The following is a 26,051-nucleotide window of genomic DNA, read 5'->3' on the forward strand; positions in this document are numbered from 1 at the left end:
TTTGAATAACTTGATACTTATATTTTATGATTGTGTACTTTTTAAGTGAATTTTCTTACTAAAACAGTGTTCTCTTCGCATATTCTGTAATTCTAGTTCTATTATTTGTACAGGTTAGTTTATCTTTGAGGCCGATTTTCTCAAAACCTGGTTCTCATACACCTAAACTTTAAATGCTAATATCTCTGGATATATTTATCCTAGGGAAGCCATTCAAAGACCAAATTAAAGCTTATAATGTGATCTACCAAAATCTAATATTAACTCATTTTTTTATTTTCTAACAATGAGACTCATTTTGTAGTGAGACCTCACATTTCTTATGAGGATTGTCATCAATGTTAATCTTAGTACAGTTTTGTTGTGTGCAGAGGTTATTCAGCCAGTATTTGACACACACACCTAATCCGGATATTGTTTATAATTATTGTCCCATGCAAAATACAAAAAAAAAAATCTTAAAAATCATTTTTTTAATTAACATGCTTATATTGAAGTACCATAAAATTTATGACTAAACATATTTACCCATAATTTTACAGTGAAAAATGATAGAAACACTCAGTCTAGTCACTGGAAGTGTTTAATTTTTAATCATTTTCCAGTATAAAATCAGGGTACACACTTTTTTGAATTCAAAAATTCCCATGTCATTTTCAGGGGACAATACATCTTTAATGTCAGTGGGAGGCATTTCTCAATGACGTTTTAGAGATTTGTGTACAATTCTTGTTTTTAGCGTGGTTACTGGTAATGGGTTTATATTGCGCCTTTCCATTGTGGTTATGAAGCGCAAATATATTTCAGTTACAGCTTCTTTTACACCAAACTGCTTCATATTAAATAATAGTGTTCTTAACTTGGCTGAGTATGTTTCTCATCATTCTGTTAATTCCACAAGCTTTGGTATTAAGTAGATTAGGGGAAGGCTACGGTAACACTAGAGTTTCAAGCCTGGCTTGACTCACCGCGGGTGAGATTTTCGTAATGTGACCGCATCTGCACCGACTCGCGCCTGGCGTGACCTCAATCTCAATCTACCAATCTCGATTCCGGCTCAGCACCCATATTGACCCTGGATTGACCATGGCGTGATCGAGATTGACATTTCCTCGTCGGCTGTCAACCAATCACAGTCAATGACGCCGTTGCGTTTAGAAGTTCTTGAATAAAAAACCTGCAAGTTCTTCATGTGTGTTCAATCAAGACGCAATCATTACTTTTCATAAAAGTTAATTCAAATTTTAATTAATAATAATGCGATTGATTTGGAGCGACCAGGAAACTGCTGACCTGGTAGATTTGTGGGGCCAACCCGAGCTGAGAGTCCGGATAGAAAATAAAAAAACAAAACAACAAAACTGGAATTTTTGGCGTGCTTCCTGAGAGATTAGCCAGTCTCGGACATGAGAAGAGAACGACGGCCCAAATTCAAACAAAAGTGAAGGCATTGCGAGCCCAATAAAAGATCAGTTGAAGAAGAGTGGTTCGGGCACGTCTGGTGTAAAATCTTTGCGATCCACCCAATCACACGCGCGTATATCGAATCCCGTGAACTTTACGGCTCTGCTGTTTCGGCTTTCATAATTTAGAGGTCAATCCAACTAGTGTGACCGACCCAGAATTTCGAGTCTGGCTTGAAATCTCACTCGCGGTGAGTCAGGCCAGGCTTGAGACGCTAGTGAGACCATAGCCTTAAGTATTTTGACGATAATTATATTATGACAGACTACAGGAGTAGTAAAAACATTTGATGAAATAAGTTTTAGTGATTCTAAATTTAAAGATATACTTACTTGGGTATATACCGTAAACCCCTGAATTGAAGCCCAGTGGGCTTAATCTCGAGATGAAGCCCATCTTCAATTGAAGCCCTCCTCTTTAGTTTGCAAAATTTGCCTCGAAAAGAAGCCCATCTCAAAAGAGACTCATGGGCTTCTTTTCAAGATAGCATAGTCTTCTTTTCAAGATACAGTAGTACAGTACATACACTGTACATGAATTTCAGAAAACAAAATAAATTAAATACAAGCTTGGTTTATAAAGCGGTTTTTGTGAATTATTGCCACTTAAATACACTCCATTGATGTTACAGTGGCTTTATTTATTGTTTTATAATACAAATTCACAAAATTTACAGCATTCATTTTGAAAAGAAGCCCCCTTTTTACTTTGCAAATGTAGTCTCGAAAAGAAGCCCATTTAAAAAAAAGCCCATCGAAAGTTCGCAAAAAAAAAAGAAGCCCAGGGCTTCAATTTGAGGTTTTACGGTATTATACATATTAAGATAAGCGTTGACAAAGACTACAGGAGTATTTGAAACATTTGTTGAAATATATTTTAGTGGTTCTAAATTGGAGTCAAAATTACCTGGGTCTGGGTGTATATATTATTTATAGTACTGTAGATAAATACTTAATGTACACTTTTATTAGGCAATAATTCAAGCTTGCTCACATTCTGAGCTCACTCAGACATACTGTACAAGTAGGTGTAGACTAATACTGTACTTCATAATCGCTCAGAAATTTAGTCAATTGATTTAACCTGCAAGTCCGAAGAAATTGTCCTACTGGGATTCAAACGAACATGGGATCTTCTGCTGTCTATGCAGCTACCTTAACCAACTGGACCACTGACAGTGGGGCTTTTGTTGGAATTTTGTTGAATCTAATTGGAGGTAATGGATTTAACATTGCAGTATTTGGTATGCAGACATGTGAAACATATCAATGTTTATGCTTCTTTAGCATAATCTTAAACAGCATTAAATGTGTAATATTTTTATAATATAATGTATATTACAGAAGTTATATAGCAATGTTTTACCTAGTTACTTTTAAAATGTACAGTATGATTTATTACTCGCAATTCATTCCCGGTTGTCACTATGTGTGTATTTTGTAAGACAAATCTTTATGTTCAATTTAAACATGAGTGCAATGGATTAGGTCTTTCATAGTTAAAACTGGTTTCAATCTTGAACTGTGAATTTACAAATCATATATTTAAGTGTATTTAATTTACTCATGTTTGTTTTATTCAGTGTTGTTTTGCTCGAGTATTGTTGTGAAGGACTTGAGTTACTGAGTAAGGGCTGTGGTTAATACAAGATGATTCCCTTTTCTTTTAATTATTGTAACTCATCGAAGTCTTGATGGACCAGAAGTCTAATGTCACATTTGAAATGCAGCTTATTAGTAAACCTGAGAATTCAATTCCATTTTTTAAGCTTAATTAAAAAAAAAAGAAATGGAAAAATTACACCAACAAAATTGTTGATGCATTTGAAAATAATAATTTAGCAATTTGAGTTTTTATTGATCTTTCAAAGGCTTTCAACACTATTGACCACCAGGTACTCTTATTTAAGTTGTCTCATGGTATCCAGGGTCCTGCATTAAATCTTTTTTGACTGACCGTTATCAATGCACTAAGTATGCCAATTATACCTCTAATTTTTCTCTGTAACATGTGGCATCCCCCAAGGTTCATTATTAGGTCCTCTTTTATATATTTTGTACATTAATGACATTTATAGATCTTCAAATTCCCTCTCTTTCTTTATGCTGATGACACAACTGCATTTTATTCTTCCAAAGATATTCATTCTCTGTTCCATACTATAATTCATAATATGATGCTCATGTCCCAATATTTTGCATGTAACAAGCTATCCATTAATCATAAAAAATGCAGTTTCATTCTCTTTCGGAGCCCTCAAAAGGATAAATTCATTGACTCTATAACATATAACATTTTTATTGATAATCACATTATACCCAAGGTCCAAAGTGCCAAATTTGTAGGAGTTTACCTTGACAGTGGGTTAATGTGGAAAACGCACATTAAAGAAATAAAAAACAAAGAGCCTTGGTGTCATTAGCACCATACAAGAGCTAGTTCATCAATTTACATCCCAGCCCACAAAACGAATTACTTCCAACATATTATTAGATTTTCTGGACCCAAATTATGGAACAACCTACCTTCATCAATTGTTAACACCAAATCCCTTAAAATTTATATGGCTAAATTATAAAATCACACATTATTAAATTCCACATACGGTATCTTACTATACTAAACCTCAACAAGCTTCTCTCGGCTTCCCAGTCTTAATTTGATACTTATTTATTTATTTTTATTTTTTAATTTTTTTTTTGTATTTTATTTTGTTGCTGTTGTGCTTTGTCCTTTTTCCTGTCTTCGCTATATTTTTTTTATTTAGGCTGGCCCAACACAAGATTTGCTTCAAATCTTTTTGGGCATTTGCCTTCTTCCCTTTCCAAATCTTTGTTTTTTAGTATTTGATTAAATTTTTTATAATTTTCCATAAATAATATTATTAAGATTGCATGAGGAAGTAAATAAATGTTTCTTTTGAATTGAATAGAATTATCAACCAAGCCGTTCCTTGCGATTTTCATCCGACAAATAAATTCTCAATGTACCTAATACCAACCTTACAAATTCAATAGCTCACAAAGGCTTCTTCGCTGCTGCACCTATACTTGGAACAAACTCCCTTGTGTCCTAGTCGGTCCTCAAAACGCATCTTTATTTTTCATTATTTCATCGAATATTTCATAAAGCCATAAAGCATAGTGCTGGTCGCTGTGGCAATGCCAGTGCAATATACATGAGTAATAATTTCTCAAATTAAGTTCATATTAGATAAGTTTGATTTACATTTTCCAATGCTGACCAGCAAATGCTATCTCTGCATACCTTTAATGTTCCAATAAGCGCTTCATAATTTGGTGGCTTCAGTGCTAACTGAAAGTTGTTTATTAATTATTGTAATGCTTTAGTTTTACTATGTCCTGTGCAAACTGACCTTTAACTAACACTAATGTTTACTATTTAATCTCTAAAAAATTAGTTTTTTAATTTGTACGCGTACCCACTAGAAAACATATAAGCATGTTGGCCATGTAAACATTAAACCTTACACATATTTTTTTTATAATATCAAACACAGCAGGGGCAGCACTTACTGCCATTTATGGGATAGAATGTTAAGAACATGTATCCAATTTTATGCTGGATGTAAGATGTATGGATGTCAAAAACACAATAAAAAGACTCAAAAGCAATACTTTAGATCAAAATGAAATGTTTTTTGCACTTAAAATGATAGAAAATATGAGATATAACATGGAACAAGGTACACATATGGTAGTAGTTAAAATACACCTGTCAAATATACATAGAATCATTGCAATGCAGGGTACATTGTTACATTTTTGTCAACACAATAAAGATTACAGTATCAAGAGGTGCTGAGAGCTAATTTCAAGCCCTTCAATTGCCCATTATTAACTCTCACTACCCACGACACGGCAGTGAGTATGGTGTAATCTAATGTGCTGAGGAGTGCAACAGCACATTATTCCAATGAGACTCAATCGATAGCGGCTTTTACAACAGTTAACAACTTAATCCTGGCAACAGTCAACATTCAACAAATAAATCATGTACATAGGTGCATTACATACAACCACACAAGCCACATGGATACATAGATGTATATATATATATATGCATTTACATGTGCATAATTATATGCAAACACGTATTTATATACTTAGTTATTTACATAGTCATACATATGTGTCATTAAAATGACCACTCGATAATTAGGATTACCAATGTAAACAAAAATAGTACTTTTTTGGCTATAATTAAAATGATTCTAGTATAGTGAATAATGTTATCAATAATTTAATAATAATTCTAATAATAATTATCATTTCTAGTCTCTCTCCACGCTATCAATTTTTATGTCACAATAATCTGTCAGTTGCCCATATATGGGCATGATGGTGTCATATCGCACCCATAAAACTTGATATTGAACCGGTTTACACCTTGCACCCAGTAGCATAACAGCTATGAGCTGACAGGGAGTGAAGTCCTGGGTACCCGGATGCACTCTTCTTTTAACAGAGCCTTGACATTATGGTCCAACAAAAGACGCCCAAACCTAGCCAATTAAAACAATGTAATTCTTTTTAACTCATGAATTTCTTATATGGACTCTTATGACAACACACTTCTTTTTACAATATCAATTTCCTACATAATGGTGTTTCACAGCTGACTCTACTACGACATGAAATTAGGAAGAAACAGCTACTAGAATTCAGAGATTGAATACTAATTCAAATTATGGTACCCTACAGTATAACAGGCTATGATATTGTTTATATTCTACTATGAAGGGGCCCCTCATTGGACACTTGTAATCAATTTCGAAAATGTAAGGTCCATTTTCTCACCCCCATGATTTGTCATTAAGCCAAAGTTGGCACAGTGGAAAAATATCCTATATATCATGCCAGTACAAGAAATTTAAAAGCCAGACTCCAGAAGAAGAAATTTTGATATGTTGTACTAAGCAATAAAAAACCCAAAGGTTGTTTACATTGAATAAAGCTTTGGGAATGCAGAGAAGAATTATCTATTTTTACTTTTTAATATTTCAGCACTTGAGGAGGAGTGCTAATTGACTGGGATGTCAGCATATTTAATTAAAAAATAAAAATTATCTTGAATACAAAAAAAGCTGTAGTGGCGCATTCAGCAACACACTGCAATACGAGTATGCTCAATGTTGACAGTTAACAGGTTAGTAATTTCACCAAATATGTTAATTACATCCAAGAAGAAATTGCTTATTTAACTTTAAAATAATTAATAATTTCCTGACTAATATGCGCATTTCAAAAGACGAACCACCTAATTCAAAACTACATAATTGCATAATTATTTCTGGATAAATTTTTTGCTACTAAATGATGCATGAGGAATCAACTTAATATATTAATTTTAATATATGCACCTTTCTGAGTATTTTAAAAGCTTATAAGAAATGCCCCTCATAGCTTACCATACCATAAAAAATAAGAATTTGGCCAAGCTAGTAAAAAACCAAATGAATAAAAATACAACCATAAATGTACATTTGTAAATTCTCTTAAATAAAATTATATAATATTTCAGAAACTTGAAAGTCTATAATATTGTTCTTAAATTTAAATTGATATAACATATATTTTTGAAATAGTTAAAATTATTTATATTATGTTTCAAATAGATTTACATAAAACTCTTACTTTACATATGCATTTTCTTTTCCATTTTCTATTATCAACTGACCAATCAATTGTTGCATTTATATGATGCCATTCCAACAGTCAATTCTTGTGGGTTATTATCATTGGAGCAATATTGTCTATATTTTTAGGTAACAGGAGACACAGAACAATGGTTATATTGCTTGTCTTCAGGTTTGTATATCTGGGCTCATACCTGAAATTGCTCATGACTTAAATAAAAAGAAATTATTTACAGCTTAATCCTCACACTGTTGGCTATCTCTATAGCTGATAGGTATATTTAAAAAAAAAAAAAAAAATTTTCTTTTGTTTTGACATCTTAACTCTCAATTGGCATTAGAAACATGCTATAATGGAGATACCCCATTTCTGAAAATGAATTTTTCTTGTGAAGATCTCAAGTTTATAGCAAACAAACCGTTTCTTTAATGGAACACTGTCCAATATTTGACTCTGCTGGCATATGACATAAATTGGCAAGTTCTGTACATATGAAAAAAAAACTCAATAAAACCAAATACTGATTTTATTAGGCTAGCAGACTCAAGTGTTCAGCCATAGCATACATTAAAATTTCTCAGAATGAATTCACTGTTCAACCATTAGAGCAAGCACGTTGATCCACAGTAGATACATTTTAGTCAATCAGCACAAAAGTTAACCATTGCGGGCTGGACACAGTTCAAACACACACAGCGAACACATTGGTTAGTAACCATTGCTGATTATTAAACGCATTTTGTTCACCCATAGAGGATTACAGCAGTTCATCTGTTGAACCCTAACAGATAATTGCTGGAAAGTTCACTCTAGTTGGCTTTAATCACCCATAGTGAGTTGGACTAGCCTACATGTTTTGCTCACTCATTGGCGGTTATAGCAGACAAGCGCATCAAGTCAATCAGTTCAAATGTAACCAAGCTTTGTCTTATGATAATGTTTGCTGGTACTTTTAATACTGAAATCAAAGCATTGTCAACTATCAGACATCAGTCTCTTTATTTGTGGAATCTGAAGATGACATCATCAACTCGTTGAAATGTGATTTGGTATTTTCCAGAAGTACAGCTGGTTTATCACATTCTACAATCTGAAATGAAAACGACAAAATCAATTGAAAAATTAGGAAATGGAATAACATGGGGTAGCATGGGGCAGTGTGTGCTAGCATGATATAAAGGATGGTATTTATTTATTCTTAGTTATTTGCCAGATTAAACAGACAGATAAATGGAAACGAAAAAAATAAGACAAACCTGTCCATTTTTTAAAACAAGAATTCGATCAGAGTCAAGGACAGTATGTATTCGATGAGCGATGGTGAGTATTGTACAATCGCTAAATGCTTCTTTCAGCGTGGTCTGAATAACAGTGTCTGTCTCTGTGTCTATTGCAGCAGTTGCTTCATCTAACATCAGAATCTAGAATATGTGCACAGTCATTTGTTAATTTTATGCTAATCTACATGTATTTTTAAATTTTATAAAAAAAACTGGATTCACTTGTTACTCATAAAAAATCACTTAGCAAACAGGTCTAAATCTGTCCACGATATCAAATTTTGTGAAATATATGTGTGATGAACCCCTATATGGGCATCATGATAGATGCCATATTACACAAATGAGCAATTATTTGTCACATAATCTGATAGTATAAACAAACATTAAGATAATGCAAATGTTACAAAGAAAATGTAATAAAACTTTAGTTTTCAAATGTTAAAATTTTGTCAGACGATGCATATACAAACATGTTACAGTTACTTCTTTAGACCTGAAAATGTAATTACTGTTTGTTTAATAATTTTGCAAACTGATCAGAGAGGGAAACTTGTCACACATAGCTAATATACTGGATATCCTTACACTTGTTAACTTACCTTGTTGTTCCTAAGTAGTGCCCTAGCCATACACAGAAGTTGCTTCTCACCAACTGAAAAGTTGTCACCATTATTTGCTACAGCAGCTTCTAACTGTTGATCAAGTCCATGTACCTACAAAAACACAAACAATATCTTGCATAGATATGTCCGATACATGTGATTACAATGGTTTAATAGGAAATCGTATTTGAGAAGAAAACATTCATGTTTTAAATTTTTTTAATGTTTAGGACCCCCATTGGCAAAAAGTCCTTTGACTTTATGGGTAATCCAGGCATCTTAATTTCTAATGTTTTGTAAGATCATTTCTTTTTTGTTTAATGTCACATCTTTAGTAACTTGTTTCAAACTGAATAGTTTTATGTTTACTTTTGATGCCCAAATTGTAAAGGTAAATTTTTTACCCCATTGGAAATCTTTTCAACCTTATGCATAATCCTGGTTTCTTATATTTTTGTAAATTTATCTGTATTGTCATACTGTATATTGGAAACCAAATAAATTCAAATCAAATCAATCAACTCTTTTTTGGTCTAAGATGCTTAGATGCCTTGGCAATATTTGCTACACATGCCTACTATTATTAATGGCCAGGAAGTTAGCAGGAAAAAGTTATAAGGGGTGGGAGCATAGGTTTAGCCAGCGAGCCGTCCGGCCGTCTTTTGGATGGCCTACAATTATTTAGGACGGCCACTTTTACCGTGACGGCTTGGACGGTTTGGCCTAATCAGCTTGGCCTAGCCTAATTGGGCCTGGTCTACCTTTAGCAAATTCCTTATATTCTTCAAATCTATCGAATGTTACATTAAACTAAACCTAAATAATATTTACGTTTGATAAAAACAACAATTATTGATTGAATGTACGTTGTTTTCGTACCAATATTCTGTGGGGATTCATGAATATGGGCGTGGCCCATCCATCGGCTCAGTGCCAAACCCACTGGCTTCCATTTTGGAGAGCCTAATTCGTTTTTCTGGCTAAACCCCTGAGTGGGAGCATAGGGGCAGGAGCCATATGTATTTACTGTTTTCATTCATTTAAATACTCACAACTTTCTTCATCTTTGTCTTTTCAAGAGCGTTCCAAATTTCAACATCACTAAGTTCATTAAATGGATCCAAATTGTATCTGTATTAAAACAAATTGGACAATGTATAATATTATAAAATAAGCACACAGTAGATGTCAGGTTGTTGGTGGTAGTAGATGGTGGAAAACCACCATTTGCAAATCTTCTTTAAGGGGTTGTTTCTCTGAAGGCAAATCAATAGCATTCACTCTCATATTTAAAAATGAAAAGAAGGAGTGGAGTGTGTTTGCCTACAATACATTAATTATTTTTCTGGAAGCCTCACCTAAGTGTCCCTGCAAACAGCACTGGATCCTGTGGAATTATTGATATCTTTGAACGTAGCTCACTTAAAGCAATACCACCAGTATTCTGACTGTCAATTAGAATGCGCCCTCTTTCGCTCTCAACTAAACGGAACAGCGCCACTCCTAGAGAAGATTTACCTAAAAATCAAAATATCCTACTGAATAAGTTTTCCTTTAAAAATGTATAACATACAGGAGAATATAGAGGAAGTTAAATTGTATTTCGATGAAAATAAAGGAGACCTTGGCCACATTCATCCTGAGGTGCTGAAGCTGAAGACAAATGTTCTGGTTTGTGAGGTTATCTGATCTACCAAGCTGGACATCCATGTCTATGAGTGCTTCAGAAGAACTCCCTCCTCGTGCCAAGTTGAGCTGGGCTGAGTGGAAGTGCATGAACAGACTGAGAACAGGAACTGGCTGATGCAAAGTGTCACTATTGAATTGGGGATTTCTTCACACCAAGGACATCATGGGTGAATGTGGCACAGAGTAACAATCTATAAAACTCTTGAGATGCCCTATTTTAGAGCTAGAATGCCGAGCTGAGGACCTGGCACAGTACAGTGATTGTTCTAGAAACTGTGTCCAGCTCTGGCTAAAACAAAGTATCTAACAAGTGTGTAAACATGATAAAAAGAAGATACAATTGTAAATATTCCTTCTAATTACCTGATCCAGTTCTTCCTACAATCCCGATCTTCTCTTTTGACTTAATATGAAAATTAATATTATGCAAGACTTGTGGCAAGTTTGGTCTGTAGCGTAAACAAACATCCTTGAATTCAAGCTCGCCTTTTGAGGGCCACTGCTTTGTACTATCTTTATTTGTGCTACTATAAATTTCTTCTGTCGGTAAATCCTGATGTGAGAAAACATATAACAAATTAATCAAAAAGGTTTATATTACATATATAAGATGTAAAACTAATCCATATTAATAAATACATAAGATTAACTATTTAATAATATTAACATTAACACTGTAATAATAATGAGTAATATGATGAGTAACAATGATGGATGGGGTGGAAGGAGCAGCAACAACAGGGTCCACAGTGCTTAGCAACTCTAATGCAAGCAGTACAAAAAATACACATTGCATCCACATGATCTTACAGTGTTTATCTGTGACAATGGTGTATTTGTCTGGTCAATACTTACGTCTATATATTCAATTATTCGTTCTACAGACGTAAACCTTGCCTCAACTTCTGCTGACAATCTGACGGCAAACTGGAAGATGGCCATCATCTACTTGAAAAGTGACAAACAAAACATTGTGTTCAAAAGGAAGATTGTACAAATATGGTAAGGTTCAGTCATTATTATTGTTTTTTTACATGAAAATAAATCAATTGCAAGGCAAGACTTATTCCTTATTCCAATGATAATGATTTTGATTAAAAATGAAATTTAATTTTTTGCCAATTAGCGTACCCGCCACCACAAAAAATGGAAATTTAAGAAAAAAATAAAAGTTTTTCTTTATTTTCATTACACCCACTGCTGCCTTAAAATCTTCAACAATAAGGTATGTATATTTCTTCCTCAATATATAAAATTAACCATCACATGACTGCACAGATTACATTCACCAATAAAATTTTATTTTTATTTTCTCCTCCAACTGGATGTTTTTGGCAAACCATTTGATAAATTAGAAAAACAAATGTGTTTCCCCCGCCATCCTCTGACGATCTTTAAAAAATTAAGTCCGGGAAACAAGCTATAAAAAAAAATCTCGCCTAAAATATACAAATATTTTTCAAAATTTGCTTGCTTCTAAAATTTAAGTTTTGACAAACTTAATTTTTTTCAACTTTTATTTTTCTGTTTATATCAGAGATAAATCTTACTGCAGAAGGCAGCAATAGATAAAACAAACCCCCTTTTCTATATTATAAAATGTTATGAAAAAATAAACTCCAGAGTAGGGTATAACTAACCTGTAGCGAATATGTTAACGCTAGGCCACTGTAGGCAGCTGATACGGTACCGTGAAAAAGCACTACAAGTACTGCTGTTAACGTAGCCATAAGTGTTGAAACCAAGTCAAACCTCAGGCCTAGCCATCTACTGGCCATATTGAACAACAGCATTGCAACTGAGTGATCATCAATTAGACGCTCAAACCTTAAAACAGAAAATGGAAAAAAATCTTCATATATGCAACATTAAGTCTGTCTGTACTTCAGGAAACTAGAACTTTGAATTATGAATTAACTATTACGCCATTACACTATACAGTATATATTAAAAAAAATATTTTATGAAATACTGAGTATGTCAAATACTGATTTTATGAAATACTGAGTATGTCAAATACTGAGTATGTCAAATTTTGTGTGTATTTCCAAACATTCATTAATTTCTGTACATATAATTATGAGGTACTTTATAATGAATTAGTCATATTATTGTGCAATTATTATTAAGACATGCAACATTTAATTATATAATTTAATACTGTAAAAATTAATTTTATTATTAATACAATAATTATATTAACGAAAATATTGTGCAATTTAAGCAACTATTTACTTCTATATTAATAGTGTTTATGGATGTTGTGCTTTTTCCTTTGTTGTTTAAATTTGTAAATGTATAGTACGCCAGTTCAAATTACATTTCTGTTTTATATGAATGGACAATAAAGGATTATTGAGATTGAGATAATAAATTTTCTTGTATTTTGTGTGTTAAACTTACTGTTTTTCATAATGGTTTGTCTTATTATATGCTTGTATGGTTGGGAGCCCTGGTACAGTGGTGGCTATGTGTGTTATCCATGGTGATCGCAAAATGTTATCAAGCTGCTTGGATTCTCGGAAACCGTGACGAAACAGAGTAATTAGGAAACCAAAGATGATGACCATTATTACCACGGCAATGAGAAAATACGGAAATACTTTGGCAACTGTAACTAAGGAGAGGATGATGAGTAATGTCTGTTGAAGGAAGAGGTCCATGTTGAAAGGGAGACGTACATCCACTAGGAAAAAAAAAACAATTTAACATGATTATTGTTACTCACAAATTTATTTATAAACTGGAAATATTCAATAATGTAGAACATTTTAGAAAGTTGGAAAATCAGATGAATTTATGTCAAAAAGACAGGAAAATACCTAAAAAAATTTTAATAAATTTTGAATAGCTCATTTGAAAGATCAAATGAATTATTAGCCTTCAACAAAAACACACATTGTAAGTTTTCACTGATTAAAACACATTTTACAAAAATCCTTACATTCACTGGAAATAAATTAAAAGGAACTATGCAAAAGAATACCAGAAAGTTATTTGTTGGAAAATTTAGAGGGGATTTTTTTTTTTAAATTCCAATTTTCAATTTTAAGTTAATAACTTACTTAATTATGAAAATAATGCAATTCAAATATGGGATTAAAATTTACATTTTTTTTATTTACCTTATGACTGATAGCACATTAGTAATTGGAGAGGAGGCATTAAAGTTTGTGAATACTAATAATAACTGGATTGATTGGATTTGTACCAGTGCTCGACATACATACACATACAATAATGAAAATGATTTGTGAATGAAATAAAAATACTGAACATCAGGAAGACCCATTAAGCCCGAGTCTAGCACATTTCCAATGAGAAAAACTGAAACATCCCTTTAGCAATAATAGAACATTCTACCTGTTTTGAAATAAACAACATGGGATTTGCAATTGACAGAAATAGTAATTAATATATACAACAAAATAGTTGTTATTTATATAATTTAAAATAACAGCATGTATAATATAGAGATCAATAATAATATAAACAGCTTGGAAACTAATATTAACTCTGTCATGTTATCATAGAAGTGATGATGCAAAAAACTGATAATAACAAGCAGATCAAAACAAATCAGATTTTTGCTGAAATTTTACTACTAAAATCCTTAAATTGATTACTTTATTATTGGATCTAATCCTCAAGGTTTTTAGCACTTCAATTACAAATTATTCTTGTGCATGCTTCAGCAGTTCTTTCATTTTCTTGTAGCGAGTACCTGGGAATCAAGGTAAGCCCTTCAGCTGACAAACACAATCTACTTACGTTCGTCCATGTCTTTCGCAAAACGATTCATAATCCGACCAGATGGCACCGTCTCAAAAAAACTCATAGTAGCGGTGACAACTCTGTTGAACATCGAGTCGTGAAGCTTGGATGACGCACGCAACGTGACCTGTGGGGGGAATTCAAGATGTCATGGGGTAATGATTTGTAGTCATGTGACCTTTGGGGAAATTTCAGATGTCATGGGGTAATGATTTTGTTGTCATCTTCAAAAATTAATTTCACTTTGTTATGCATAAATATTCTGTACTAAAGTGCTTTGAAATATTTCTGTGGCTAAGGTAGGATATTACCTGAAGAAATGTTGATAAAGAATTAATAATATTTTTATTATTATATAATTTTGTATTTTCTTCAAATATACATAATACTGTACCTCAAAAAGTAAATCTGAACACTACTTAATTGACATTATTAAATTCATAAAATAAAATACTGTAATAATCAAAGATCACAGACAGAATGTCAAATTTTATGTTACAGAAACAAACCAATATTGTATTCTGTGATGAAATGCTTAATATATGGTTACCTTTGCAAAAAATGTGCTTCTAAGAATAGTGAGGAGAATGTAGACTATGACAATCATTCCATAGACTGTCTGGTAAAAGGCTAGGTCAGGATGATCTGTGATTTCCATACTTCTCATTGTAACATTTCCTTCATAAATTTCCTAATGAAAAAAATTTAAGTAAGTATTTAATGGGGGAGACGTATGCAGCAAAGCTCATCATTTGGAACCCTGGCTGTTCTTTAGACCATGTCCCTTTATGAGACTTGCGGACACCTGACCCTCTGCAATCCTCAATGTTCTAACTAAGTCTTTATTATGAGACTGAGGGTATGAAAACTCTAGCTGAATTTGAGAGCTTCAATGCACATGTAAGTCTCTTTATGAATGTTGGAGATTGGAGCTGGTGCTTACTCTCGACACTCTACAGCCAAATGTTTTATGCGAGGTTTTAAGAATGGAATGCTAGTCAATTTGGATTACTATTGCTCTGAATCGTGTCTCTATATATGGACAATGGAGAGCAGATTTGAGAACCTGGATGATCTATAACCAAGTCTATAAGGCTTGAGCAATACTAAGCTGGTCATCTGGGATCCTTAATGTTCTATATGATAATTGTAAAAAAAAACACAAGCACCCAAAACAAAGGATGGGCTTAAACCGTCACTGCCAATGGAGGTTTATGTATATAACATCAGTTTTCAGGATCAGGTGCCTCCTTAGCAGTTAGAAAATAACACTAGCATGATGTTGACAATGAATCAAAAAGTAAAAAAGGAGACGTTTAAAAAGTGGATGCAGATTCAATGACTTCAAAAGATAGATACAGTAACTATGTATAAACAACTTTGGACGAAACTTGGGAAGAAAAGATCCTTGAGCACTATTGCACTGGATACTGTATGTGCACTTTATAAATCTTATTATTATTATTATTAAAATTGTGCACTTCAAGACTTGCATTTACTGATTCCTTACCCCACCACCTTGACGTAGCCAATGGCTGAGCCACCAGTTGTTGAAGACAGCACAACCAATGGTGACGGCAAAGGTGAAGAGAACTACCACCAGTATCAGGTAGCCTCCTGCGGCTTGCACATACTGATGGTATGTCTTAGGATCAATCCTGCCCTCGCTCTTTTCCTCGTCATCTGGATTTGCTAAGTCTGAGAATTTGATTAAAGAAATATTTAACAATAACTCTTAAGGGTAATTTCTTTGACAATAAGTATTTTATAATTTGATCAATTTATCATTTAATCTTGATCTTAGATTTGTTAATCCATGTCCACTCTATGTGAGTGCTTGGCAACACGATGCCATATCCTGAATGTTGATGGCAAACTATGCAGACTTTATTTATTAATATTTATTTATTTATTTATTTAATCCTTCTTTATACTGTGTGCACTTTTCAGTACAGATACAGTGTAAATTGTAATAAACAATGCATAAAATAAAATACAATTTTAAATCATTATTTGAAATGATTTTGAATGAAAAGTTGACATCTCTTCGAAATTACTTTTTAATTTATGTGGGAGTTCATTCCAGCTTTTGGATGATCGATATAAAAAAATGTTCTTTTTTCCTGCCCGATATTATACAGTACATTGAAAGAACCAGGTTGTTATGGGTTTGGCTATGTGTGCCTTTAGAATGGGTAGTATTGTTAAAGGAGAACTAGCAAAATGATTTTGTGTTCTAGAGGGGATTTTTGATATGCCATTAATAATAGAATCGACCTTAAAATCGTTTTTTGGCAATTTTTTTATGAAGTTATAGGCCATTATATACGATTTTGCCGTGACGTCACTGGCAAAAAAAGTAACAAAAGATTGTGTAAGCGTGCGATCTTTGCGTGCATGCTGTAACCATGGCTGTAACTCATTTGTTGACAACCGCTGATGCATATCAAGTCATAGGCCTATGCATCTGGACATCACCGGACTCCAAGAAGCTTGCAATGGCCAAACATAAGCCAAGGGGATTTTTTTTAATTTTTTTTATTCAAACAAAAGGTGCTAATCACACTTCATTTTTTGCAACTGGTATCCGAGACTGGAATGCTCTACCCAATTATTTTAAAGAAATTACTGACCACAGGATGTTTAAGAGAAAGCTTAAAGAATTTTTACTTACTGATTTTTAATGTTTCATGTTTTTATCCTTTACTACATGCAGTTTTTATATTTACTCAATTAGTAATTTTAATATTCAATTTTAACTTTTACAATTTTTTAATTTTTAATTTTAAATTGGCCTATGTTTACCTATTTTATATATTTTACTATGTATTCTAAACCTTGCCAGATCACTATCTGTAAATATTCGCTCTTGTGCAATAATTACCCTGGCTTCTGGACCCCATTGGAAATAAGTCTGGTGTACAATCACTAGACTTAATGGGTCATCCAGGCATTCAATTTAGTACTCATCTCCTTTTTTTATGTTCGTTCTCAAAATGTTATTGTTATGTGTGTGATATTGAATGCAAAATAAATCAAATCAAAAGACATATAAAGATAACGTTGAAATCGAAGAAGCTCAAAATAACCATTCAAAAGTCGATGAGGAACAGGTAGAAAATAGGCTTGATAATTTAAACTGGTGCACTTAGTGGCCCACTTAGTGGCCAATGTCAGCTAATACCTAAAAACGATCGAAGAATGGCTGTTTTGTAGGGAAGCAGATGTTTGAAGAACTCTGGAATGGAATAGAAGAAAACTCAACTTCTTTTGTATTTCGAGCGGTACGAATACTGAAATTTTAGAAATTATCTTGGTAATCATGTGTTTTTTTTATTTCCACCCACTTGCCTAACACCTGAGACAAGTGTTTTTAGGGTCGGACAAGAATTAGGGACCATTTATTCGTGGACCAGCGCTTTTAGAATATGCTACTTTACCATGTACATGCGTAATACTTTTACAATATATAATTATACTAATAATTCCGATTCTTGACAACACGTAGCATATTTTATTAACAAATTGTCGGCACACAGATAAAAAAAAAAATAGCGACTACGGTTAGGCCTAGCCCACACTGCTGCGTGCTGTGTTCACCCAATTTTCGGCAACAATAACAATGCAGAACATGTCATGTATACTGTTATCAAAGGTCATACACTACTAAATGTCGGTATTGGTGAAACAAGTTTTTATTTATCATTTATTTATCAGTAACATTTGTTGACAGTTCCCGACTAAATTTGTGTTAAAAAAAAACTATTATACGACTCAATAGAAAATTTGTTATTTTCTGCAGTAAAGATTGAAAATTAATCCTTAATTGTTAACATGCTAGCCAGATCTCTCAGCGTAGAAGGTGTACATTAGACGTACAGTAGGTATATATTTTTGCACGATATCGTACCTGTTAGTTGCCATCCGTTTGGGCCTGTCACATGGTCTGTTTACAATATAAATTCACACTGGTCTAGTCTATAAATACCAGACATATTCAAATACCCTGGGTGCACAGCCATGTTGTTTAGTTGAGTTGGACGACATGAGATGTCTGGAATACAAGTAACTACTTTCGAGTACGAAAATAACAGCAGCCTATTAGGTCAATTTCAAAGAAAGCCTAGCCTATTTGTGTGCGTATGTGGGGAATGCAATCAACAGAGAAAGGGTCAGTTAAATTGGGATTTTAAGATGTCAACGTAACTAAAACCAAAAGAGTTACAGCCATGGTTACAGCATGCACTCAAAGACTGTACGCGGTGGATACCCTACACGGCATTATTTACATGATCTCTTGTTACTTCTGTTACCAGTGACGTCACGGTAAAGTCGTATATAAAAAATCATTTTGCTAGTTATCTTTTAAACATTTAATTTAAGACAAACATTGAGGAGCATATTCACGATTGTCGATGGCAAACTAAGTGGACTTTCATTAAAGAAATGATATGTTGTACAGGACTCGTGTTACATTCACCACAGTATCAGCTGAAAACTATTGGCTCAGTGTGTGCCCACCTAAAAGATATATGAGTGTGTATGATGATTATAATGATAAGATGATAGTGATGAGAGTGATTCTTATGATAATTATATTACATGATAATGGCATTGACAGCAAATTTTAAAACATACCATTTTGCGGAATCTCTTTTCTTTCTTCCTTCCTAGTTCCATTGTGCATCAACCCAACTTTCTTTAACTGCTCATGTGTTCCTTGAAGTCTTTGCTGACTTAGGTTGTTGTTATTCTTCTGTTTGCTATTGTAAGATCGCATTAGTCCAGCATAATCTCCATCGAGAGTAAGCAGGTCTGTATGAGAGCCTGTTTCACCAATTCTACCCGACTTCAGTAATACAATCTTGTCACACTGGCTTAAATACTAGTGTCAAAAATCATTTTAAAAAAGGAAACAGAAAATTCAGTAATATATCAGTATTATAAACACAATCTTGCAAATGTCTCTGTATGCTTCTCATTATTACATGATCATTACATTCAGTATCTGGTAGGAAAATATAGTCATCACATACAGGTCATGTTGGAAGGGAGTTGGATTTGTTCATGAAGTAAAATAAAGTTTATTCACACAATAGTCTTATGCGATATTTAGACCAAGAAAGAGAGTTTCCTTAAATGAGCAAAAGCTATTACCGAATAGATAATGTGGTGCAAAGTTATACTTGCCGTCTGTTAAGTGTAACGCCCACACACAACATTTGTTGCATTGCACTACAACATTTGCATTAAAATCAATTCCATTTTAATGCACTTATGAATCATAATAATTAAAAATAATCATACTTCATGTCCACCACATGTTAATGCTGATTCACGTCATTTATGGGTTTGTGATGCATTCTAAACAATCATAATTGTTGTCTCTGTGAAGGCTAATTCAAGATTTATGTAGATTTTTGACAACTTTGAAAAAAACGGTTATCAAATCTAGGTCTTTGTCAAGGCTGAATTAACTTTTCATTGGGTATCATAATCTGTCAAGGCCGATCCTAGGGGTTTTTCTAGGATGAACATGCGATTGAGACCTGACACTTTTCACATTTTGAATATGATCAGAAGGATTATAGCAGGCCTACATCGAATCACCACGTCAACACCAGGTGTGGGATTGTCAAGATCTACGGGCGCATTTGAGCACTACACAGAAATTGAATGTCTGAATTATCTTTCAGTTATTCAGAGGGTGGCCAAACGTTTGAGCAAATTTAGGTACTAACATACACGGCAAGGAACCTATTCCGTAAATAATGTATGGTAATCACTGCTAACTAGATCACCTATACCTTCAACCCATTCATTATTTATGTTGTTCATCTGACCAAATACTTTGATCATATCACCGTTTATTCCTTGAATACATTCTAGTATTCATATTTTATTATAAAAAATACAGATTGAACAGTTCAGTTTTTCTCTGATTCATAGACTTTTCTACAAAAACCCTTAAATTGATTACTAGCCAACTTAAAACTCTCCACACTATGAAATCATGTGACAAAATGTCTGTGATTTGACACATTAATGGAATGATGTTTTCATACCACACCCAAGCCTCGCCAAACTACAGATATGTCTCACTGAACTTTATAGTTAGAATATGCATTATATAAATGTAAAATCTTATCATAAATTTATTATTTAATAATGCATCTGTTTTGGTTTGTTGTGGATGTGAGTTTGGGGCTTTAACACTGCATTGGGCCGAAAATATGTGAAACAATGACAGTGGTGATGATCATGAAGATCATGATGATGACAATGATGATGAATGCATGTTAACTGGTAAGGAAAATATTTCCGCATACAGTACTAATATTCATTTACAAGTCACTAATTTGCTTGAATATCATATTAAAAGTAAACAACTTAAATATTGAATTTCAAGTTTATTAACTTAGCACAGAAAATACCCTTTAGGTTAAAGTTTAAGTTATGTAACAAACCAGCTAGCTACATGTCACCACCATAGAGAAGCACATGTAGCTATACTATATTCATCTACCTATATCAGAGTGTTACATAAAAGCAACAATTTTTTCTACTTAAAATGCTCAAGCAAACATTGTCAAATGTAATGCATAACCTTCTTGTAGTTATATACTGTACATTCAATTTTGTTTGGCAGTTTTTCAAGGTCAAACAATAATAACAAATTTCAACGAGAGGGGTTTTGTGGCTATCATTGTGAATTTAATGTACGCCTAAGGATATAAAACCATTTGTATTGTAAATTCAATACTCTAAAAATCATTAACACTGCTTATTTTTCCTAGGATGTAATAGGAAAGTGAAGTTGTTTTCAGTCACTCACATACCTGTCAACCTGGAGAAATTTCAAAGAGTAAGATCGGGTGACACAAATTAAGTGCCGAAGGCACAAACAGTGGCTGGGGGCCAGGGGCTGCCAAGGGCTCCCGGTCGGGGTCTAGGGGCTGAAGCCCCCTGGACTCTTTGGCTTAAATGGCATATCTAATCGATATTAGTGAGTTTACAATGATCTCAGATACAGTTGTTATTGAAAGATAGTTTAAGATAACGAAAGGCATCTTCCCTTCTTATGTTACACCTTTTTTTCAGCTTACATCCCAGGGAACGACTGTGTATTCAAAGGCCAAGCACATACTGTAGCTAGAGAGGGCGCAGTGATGACTATTTTAGTCGATATTAATGGCGATTTCATGGGGAGAAGGGCTTGCGCAGTGGACCGTATAATCATGGAGGGCGAATGTTATGATGATGAATGTTAGTTATAGTAAAATTCATTACCAATTGAAAAAGAAACAAAATTTACTCAAATTTTAGGATAGGCGAAAGTTTTGCCGGTGTCTACGTAATACCGTAAGATCTGTTTGGAATGCGTAAGACTTACGGCGAATGCGTATGGGTTGACAGGTCTGCACTCATGAAAAAATAAATAAATTTGTGGCAGGGCCCTAGGATTGGAAGGAAAAGTACACTGATGCAGCCATGTGACCTTATGAAATCACTAAATTTGATATGTGTTAATCAATGATGGGATCACAATATTCTTGTAATGACATTTAAATGTTTGAAAGGTACTGTTCCTGTCTATTTAAGGTACTGTTCGTGTCTATTTAAGTACGTTTTATGATTCTACTTCCGCTTAGTAGCAAACTTCATTGTTGAAGGCTACTGCTCCATAGTTACTGACCGTCTCGCATCGTGCGGGACAGTCACGCACTTCACAGTGATTTTGAATGAAACATATATTTTGCAGAAACACATGCATGATCATAAATTTGTCACGCATTTAGCACAAGTCTGTGCGTGATAATGAATTATCACAAATTCATGTTTGATAATCAATTCACCGAGAAAATTTCTCTTTCTTGTTTACAGTCAACAAAACACTTTTAAAACAGCTTCAAAATGCTCATCAACAGAGAACCAGCACACAGAGAACCGGGGCTCCACGTCTGGACCCCGTCGGAAGCCCCAACCAGACAAATGGTGTAGTCACTCACGCATTTCAAATCTCTCAGGTTGGTAACTATGCTGCTCCACTGGCTCTAGCGTTTGCAATTTTTATGCTTATTGATGACTGTCACAACAAAAATATAAGAAGCAATTTAAAAAACTTTGTCTTGCCAAAATTGCCAATGAATCTTGTAAAAACAACTATTAAGTATGATTCTCACTAACTTCAGAATAACCTACCATCACAGCATTATACATTCACTTACTTTAAAATCTTTCAAAAATCTGATTTAAATTTGCTTCGTATACTTTAATTCTTCATATAATTATTTATTATAATTTAATTTAGTATGTAAAATTGTAACTTAAATGTTTGTTATCTGGACCCCAAGGAAGAACAATGTCCCAAAATTGATTGAGTATCCGGAAAAAAGGAAAGATTTCTAACTAAATATATGTACACCAACCGCTTAGTACACAATTATGATGGTTTACCATATTACTTGATTTAAAGGAAAAACTCTATGTTGAGGTCAAAACCTCCAAAAAATTAGTATTACTCATTTGTAATAAAACGTATATTTCCAGATAACATTTTAAAAAGAGGGAATGATTGAACAGATGTTGAACATTTTGAATGACAATGTTTTACCACAGTAACCTAAATAAACTTGAACTTTTTCGAATCTTTCTGTCTGAATAATGCCTTTGACAAATAATTTCCCATATCTCGAAGGTTAACCTACAAATCATTACATGTAGCAGAACACAACAGATGGCACAAGCCATGCTCATACACTGGCCATCAGCAATCTTTACTCGTATATTTTATATCAAAAATATCAAACTCAAACATTATTTCTTAAAATGTTATAATTTCTCTCAAAACTGGTTATATTTGTTATATTATTGCTATCATATTATTGAGTACCACAATGCATAGTTTGTAATATATATATGTATTAATATTATCATAAGTACAGAAATTCAGCAAACATTTCTGAATTTAAAGAACACATTCTAATATAACTTTTGATATTGAAATTAATTGTTGAGTATTAAAATTAATTACTATACATGTTTGGTTTACTTTGAAACAGATAATTACCGGGTGAACAAGTTTTCCTGTTAAAATAAAGTAGTTATTATTATTATGATTATTTATTATTATTATTATTATTATTATTATTATTATTATTATTATTATTATTATTATTATTATAATTGTTATAGCTTAGTATAACATATATATATTATTATTATTAATTCTGGAACAATCAAGAATGGCAACGATTTAACTGCCCCTGGTCTAGGGACCTACCTACAGTAAGTGGGGTCTGGTGGCATGGCCTAAGTGGGATAGCCAGAAAAAAGGGCTCAAAAGCCCTCAAAGCTTTTTTCATCCACCAAACCCTGACATTTTTTATCACTCCTTTTCACCATAGTGGCCTGGGTTCTTGTCTTACCTGTTACATTTATGTGTCCATACGGTAAAACTTTCCAAAGTAAATGATGAAAAAAATTGTTTGGCGATAATAGACACACAAGAGTGGCCTGTTGGCATTGCTACTAAAAGATGTAACACCGTGCATAATAACCCCAAAATTGGAACAGTGATGTTATAATGCAAAGTTGGTGACCAAAAAACCTGACACATAAGTAACTAAGGGAAGTGTGGGTGGGTGAGTTTCCCCCCCACCCCGATTGGGGAAGAATGCAATGCCTTTTACAAAAAACAAACACCGCTAACTACCAATTCGAAGAAAAGAATGCACGCCTGCATAAAAGCGCACCATGCGCGTTCACAATGAGCTCGACTGAATAGAACAAAAAAGTTACCTACTGACCCCAAAACATAAGCTTGTAAAACAAACTTCCATTTTTCTATACTATCTCTATGAAGACAGCAGGCCTATATCTTAAAAAACATATTAACAGACCACTGCTATGTACATACCAGTTTAGTTAAAGATACAAGAAGCCTAAAAACTATTTGTCAAATAAAAAGCAGTTCTTTATATTTTATTTCAAAAATTTATAACTTTAAAAAACACTGTTGATTTTCAAAATAATTAATAAACTCAAACTGGAGGTCAAGCAGTAATAAAAATAACAGCTGGATAAAAAGGCTGCTCATTAATTTTTTCTTGCTTCCGATTTTGGAATCGTTAAACCAACAAACACAAACGATGCAAGCAGGTGCCTAGAAATGTGAGTTGTTGCCAAGTCATTTAAACTTTAAAAAAAATTATTTAAAATTTATTTTACTTCTTCATTAAAAATCTGCCTCTCATTATCAGTAGGTTGAATTACAAAAGCTTGTGAATGGAGAGTATTGTGAAGGTCATCGGAAGACAAAAGACATGTAATTTCCAAGGTTTGAACCCGGATATATGATTGGGATGATTTCCCTTCGTAATTGACACTTAAGGCCTACTTAAGGTCTACAATGTAAATATAAATAAAACTCCAGTTTTGTATGTCTGTATTCTGGTTGTGAATTATTTTGTCCATCCACAAGTTTAAAAAAAAAAAAAGGTGATGAACATTAAAACATCTGTTGTACCATAATCATTAAAATTCCATTAAATAAACAGTGGCGGCTCTAGGATATATTTTCTGGGGGCTGAGTTGTCCGACAGGGGGACTTGAGCTTGTATGCCTGAGCTGGGGGAAGGGTTTGTGAGGGGTTCCCCCTCCCAAATGAGATTTTTAAAAAAGAATAGGAACCTCTGGATGGCCAGAAATGACGCTCTCAGATTGTGACAGACTAGTGTCGTCTTGGCGCGAGCCTATTTTTATATTTTTTTAGTCCCGACTGCCCGACGAGCTCTGTCCGATGGAGGGCTTGACCTGTCCGGTGGGGGACTTTAATATTCCCCCTGCTGGGCCCCCCTGCTGGCGCTGCCACTGTAAATAGAAAATACAATGTGGTTGAAGCTATTTAGGGCTCACACATTATACACTGTAGCATACTATATACGTAAGTAACATACTGAATACTTAAGCCGTCCTACATTGCAATGAACTGAAAAATATGAACAACTAGGGAGGCAGACATGTGATTAGATTTACACATGTCAGAACACTGGAGTCCAATTATCCAGCAACAATTAGACGCTAGTGGGTTAGCTAACTAGACCTACTTAACAAGGATCATGTATTAAAGAATCTGATATTTTGATTGGCAGACAGACAGAAGGGAATAGACTTAAATACAGATTGAATATGAACTTGAAAAACAATAGAGCAAAATAAGAACATACATCAATGGCAATGAAAGTGGATTTGGATAGAGATTGTTACAAAATACCTCTTTAAGCAGAATTAAGTTGTGATATAAAGGACACAATATAATTAAAATAGACTGTCTGAGACAAGCTAAGAAACATGTAAAATAAAGTTTAATTTGGAATATAATAATTCGTCCATGCCACAGCCAGCTACTGGGACAGTTGGGACAACAGTCCCTCACAATTTTTCTATTGGGTATACAAAGAATGGGTCCACATTTTTTTAAAATGGGTCCAAATTATGCAATCTTATGCAAAATGAGTCCAGATTTTTCATATGTTTAGGTAAAATGAATCAACTTTAAAGAAAATGGGTCCACATTA

General features: G+C 33.6%; 1 protein-coding gene across 1 annotated transcript in view; it reads right to left on the reverse strand.

Moving 5' to 3' along the window:
* Positions 1-5,102: 5,102 nt before the first annotated feature.
* The window catches only part of LOC117100497 (multidrug resistance-associated protein 5-like), a 36,065-nt gene continuing 15,116 nt past the window's right edge, over positions 5,103-26,051 (reverse strand). Inside the window, exons 7-19 of the mRNA XM_033240213.1 lie at positions 19,111-19,357; positions 15,983-16,170; positions 15,023-15,163; positions 14,470-14,599; positions 13,102-13,384; positions 12,339-12,525; positions 11,554-11,643; positions 11,062-11,251; positions 10,368-10,527; positions 10,062-10,140; positions 9,007-9,120; positions 8,381-8,545; positions 5,103-8,214 (exon numbers count right to left, since the gene is read on the reverse strand). Coding sequence (XP_033096104.1) covers positions 8,107-8,214; positions 8,381-8,545; positions 9,007-9,120; positions 10,062-10,140; positions 10,368-10,527; positions 11,062-11,251; positions 11,554-11,643; positions 12,339-12,525; positions 13,102-13,384; positions 14,470-14,599; positions 15,023-15,163; positions 15,983-16,170; positions 19,111-19,357 — 2,082 coding nt within the window. The 3' untranslated portion in view covers positions 5,103-8,106. The remainder of the gene's footprint in view (positions 8,215-8,380; positions 8,546-9,006; positions 9,121-10,061; positions 10,141-10,367; positions 10,528-11,061; positions 11,252-11,553; positions 11,644-12,338; positions 12,526-13,101; positions 13,385-14,469; positions 14,600-15,022; positions 15,164-15,982; positions 16,171-19,110; positions 19,358-26,051) is intronic.

This window comes from Anneissia japonica, unplaced genomic scaffold (assembly GCF_011630105.1).
Source record: "Anneissia japonica isolate Jap-2015-1 unplaced genomic scaffold, ASM1163010v1 scaffold685_len2926416_cov193, whole genome shotgun sequence".
Classification (NCBI taxonomy): domain Eukaryota; kingdom Metazoa; phylum Echinodermata; class Crinoidea; order Comatulida; family Comatulidae; genus Anneissia; species Anneissia japonica.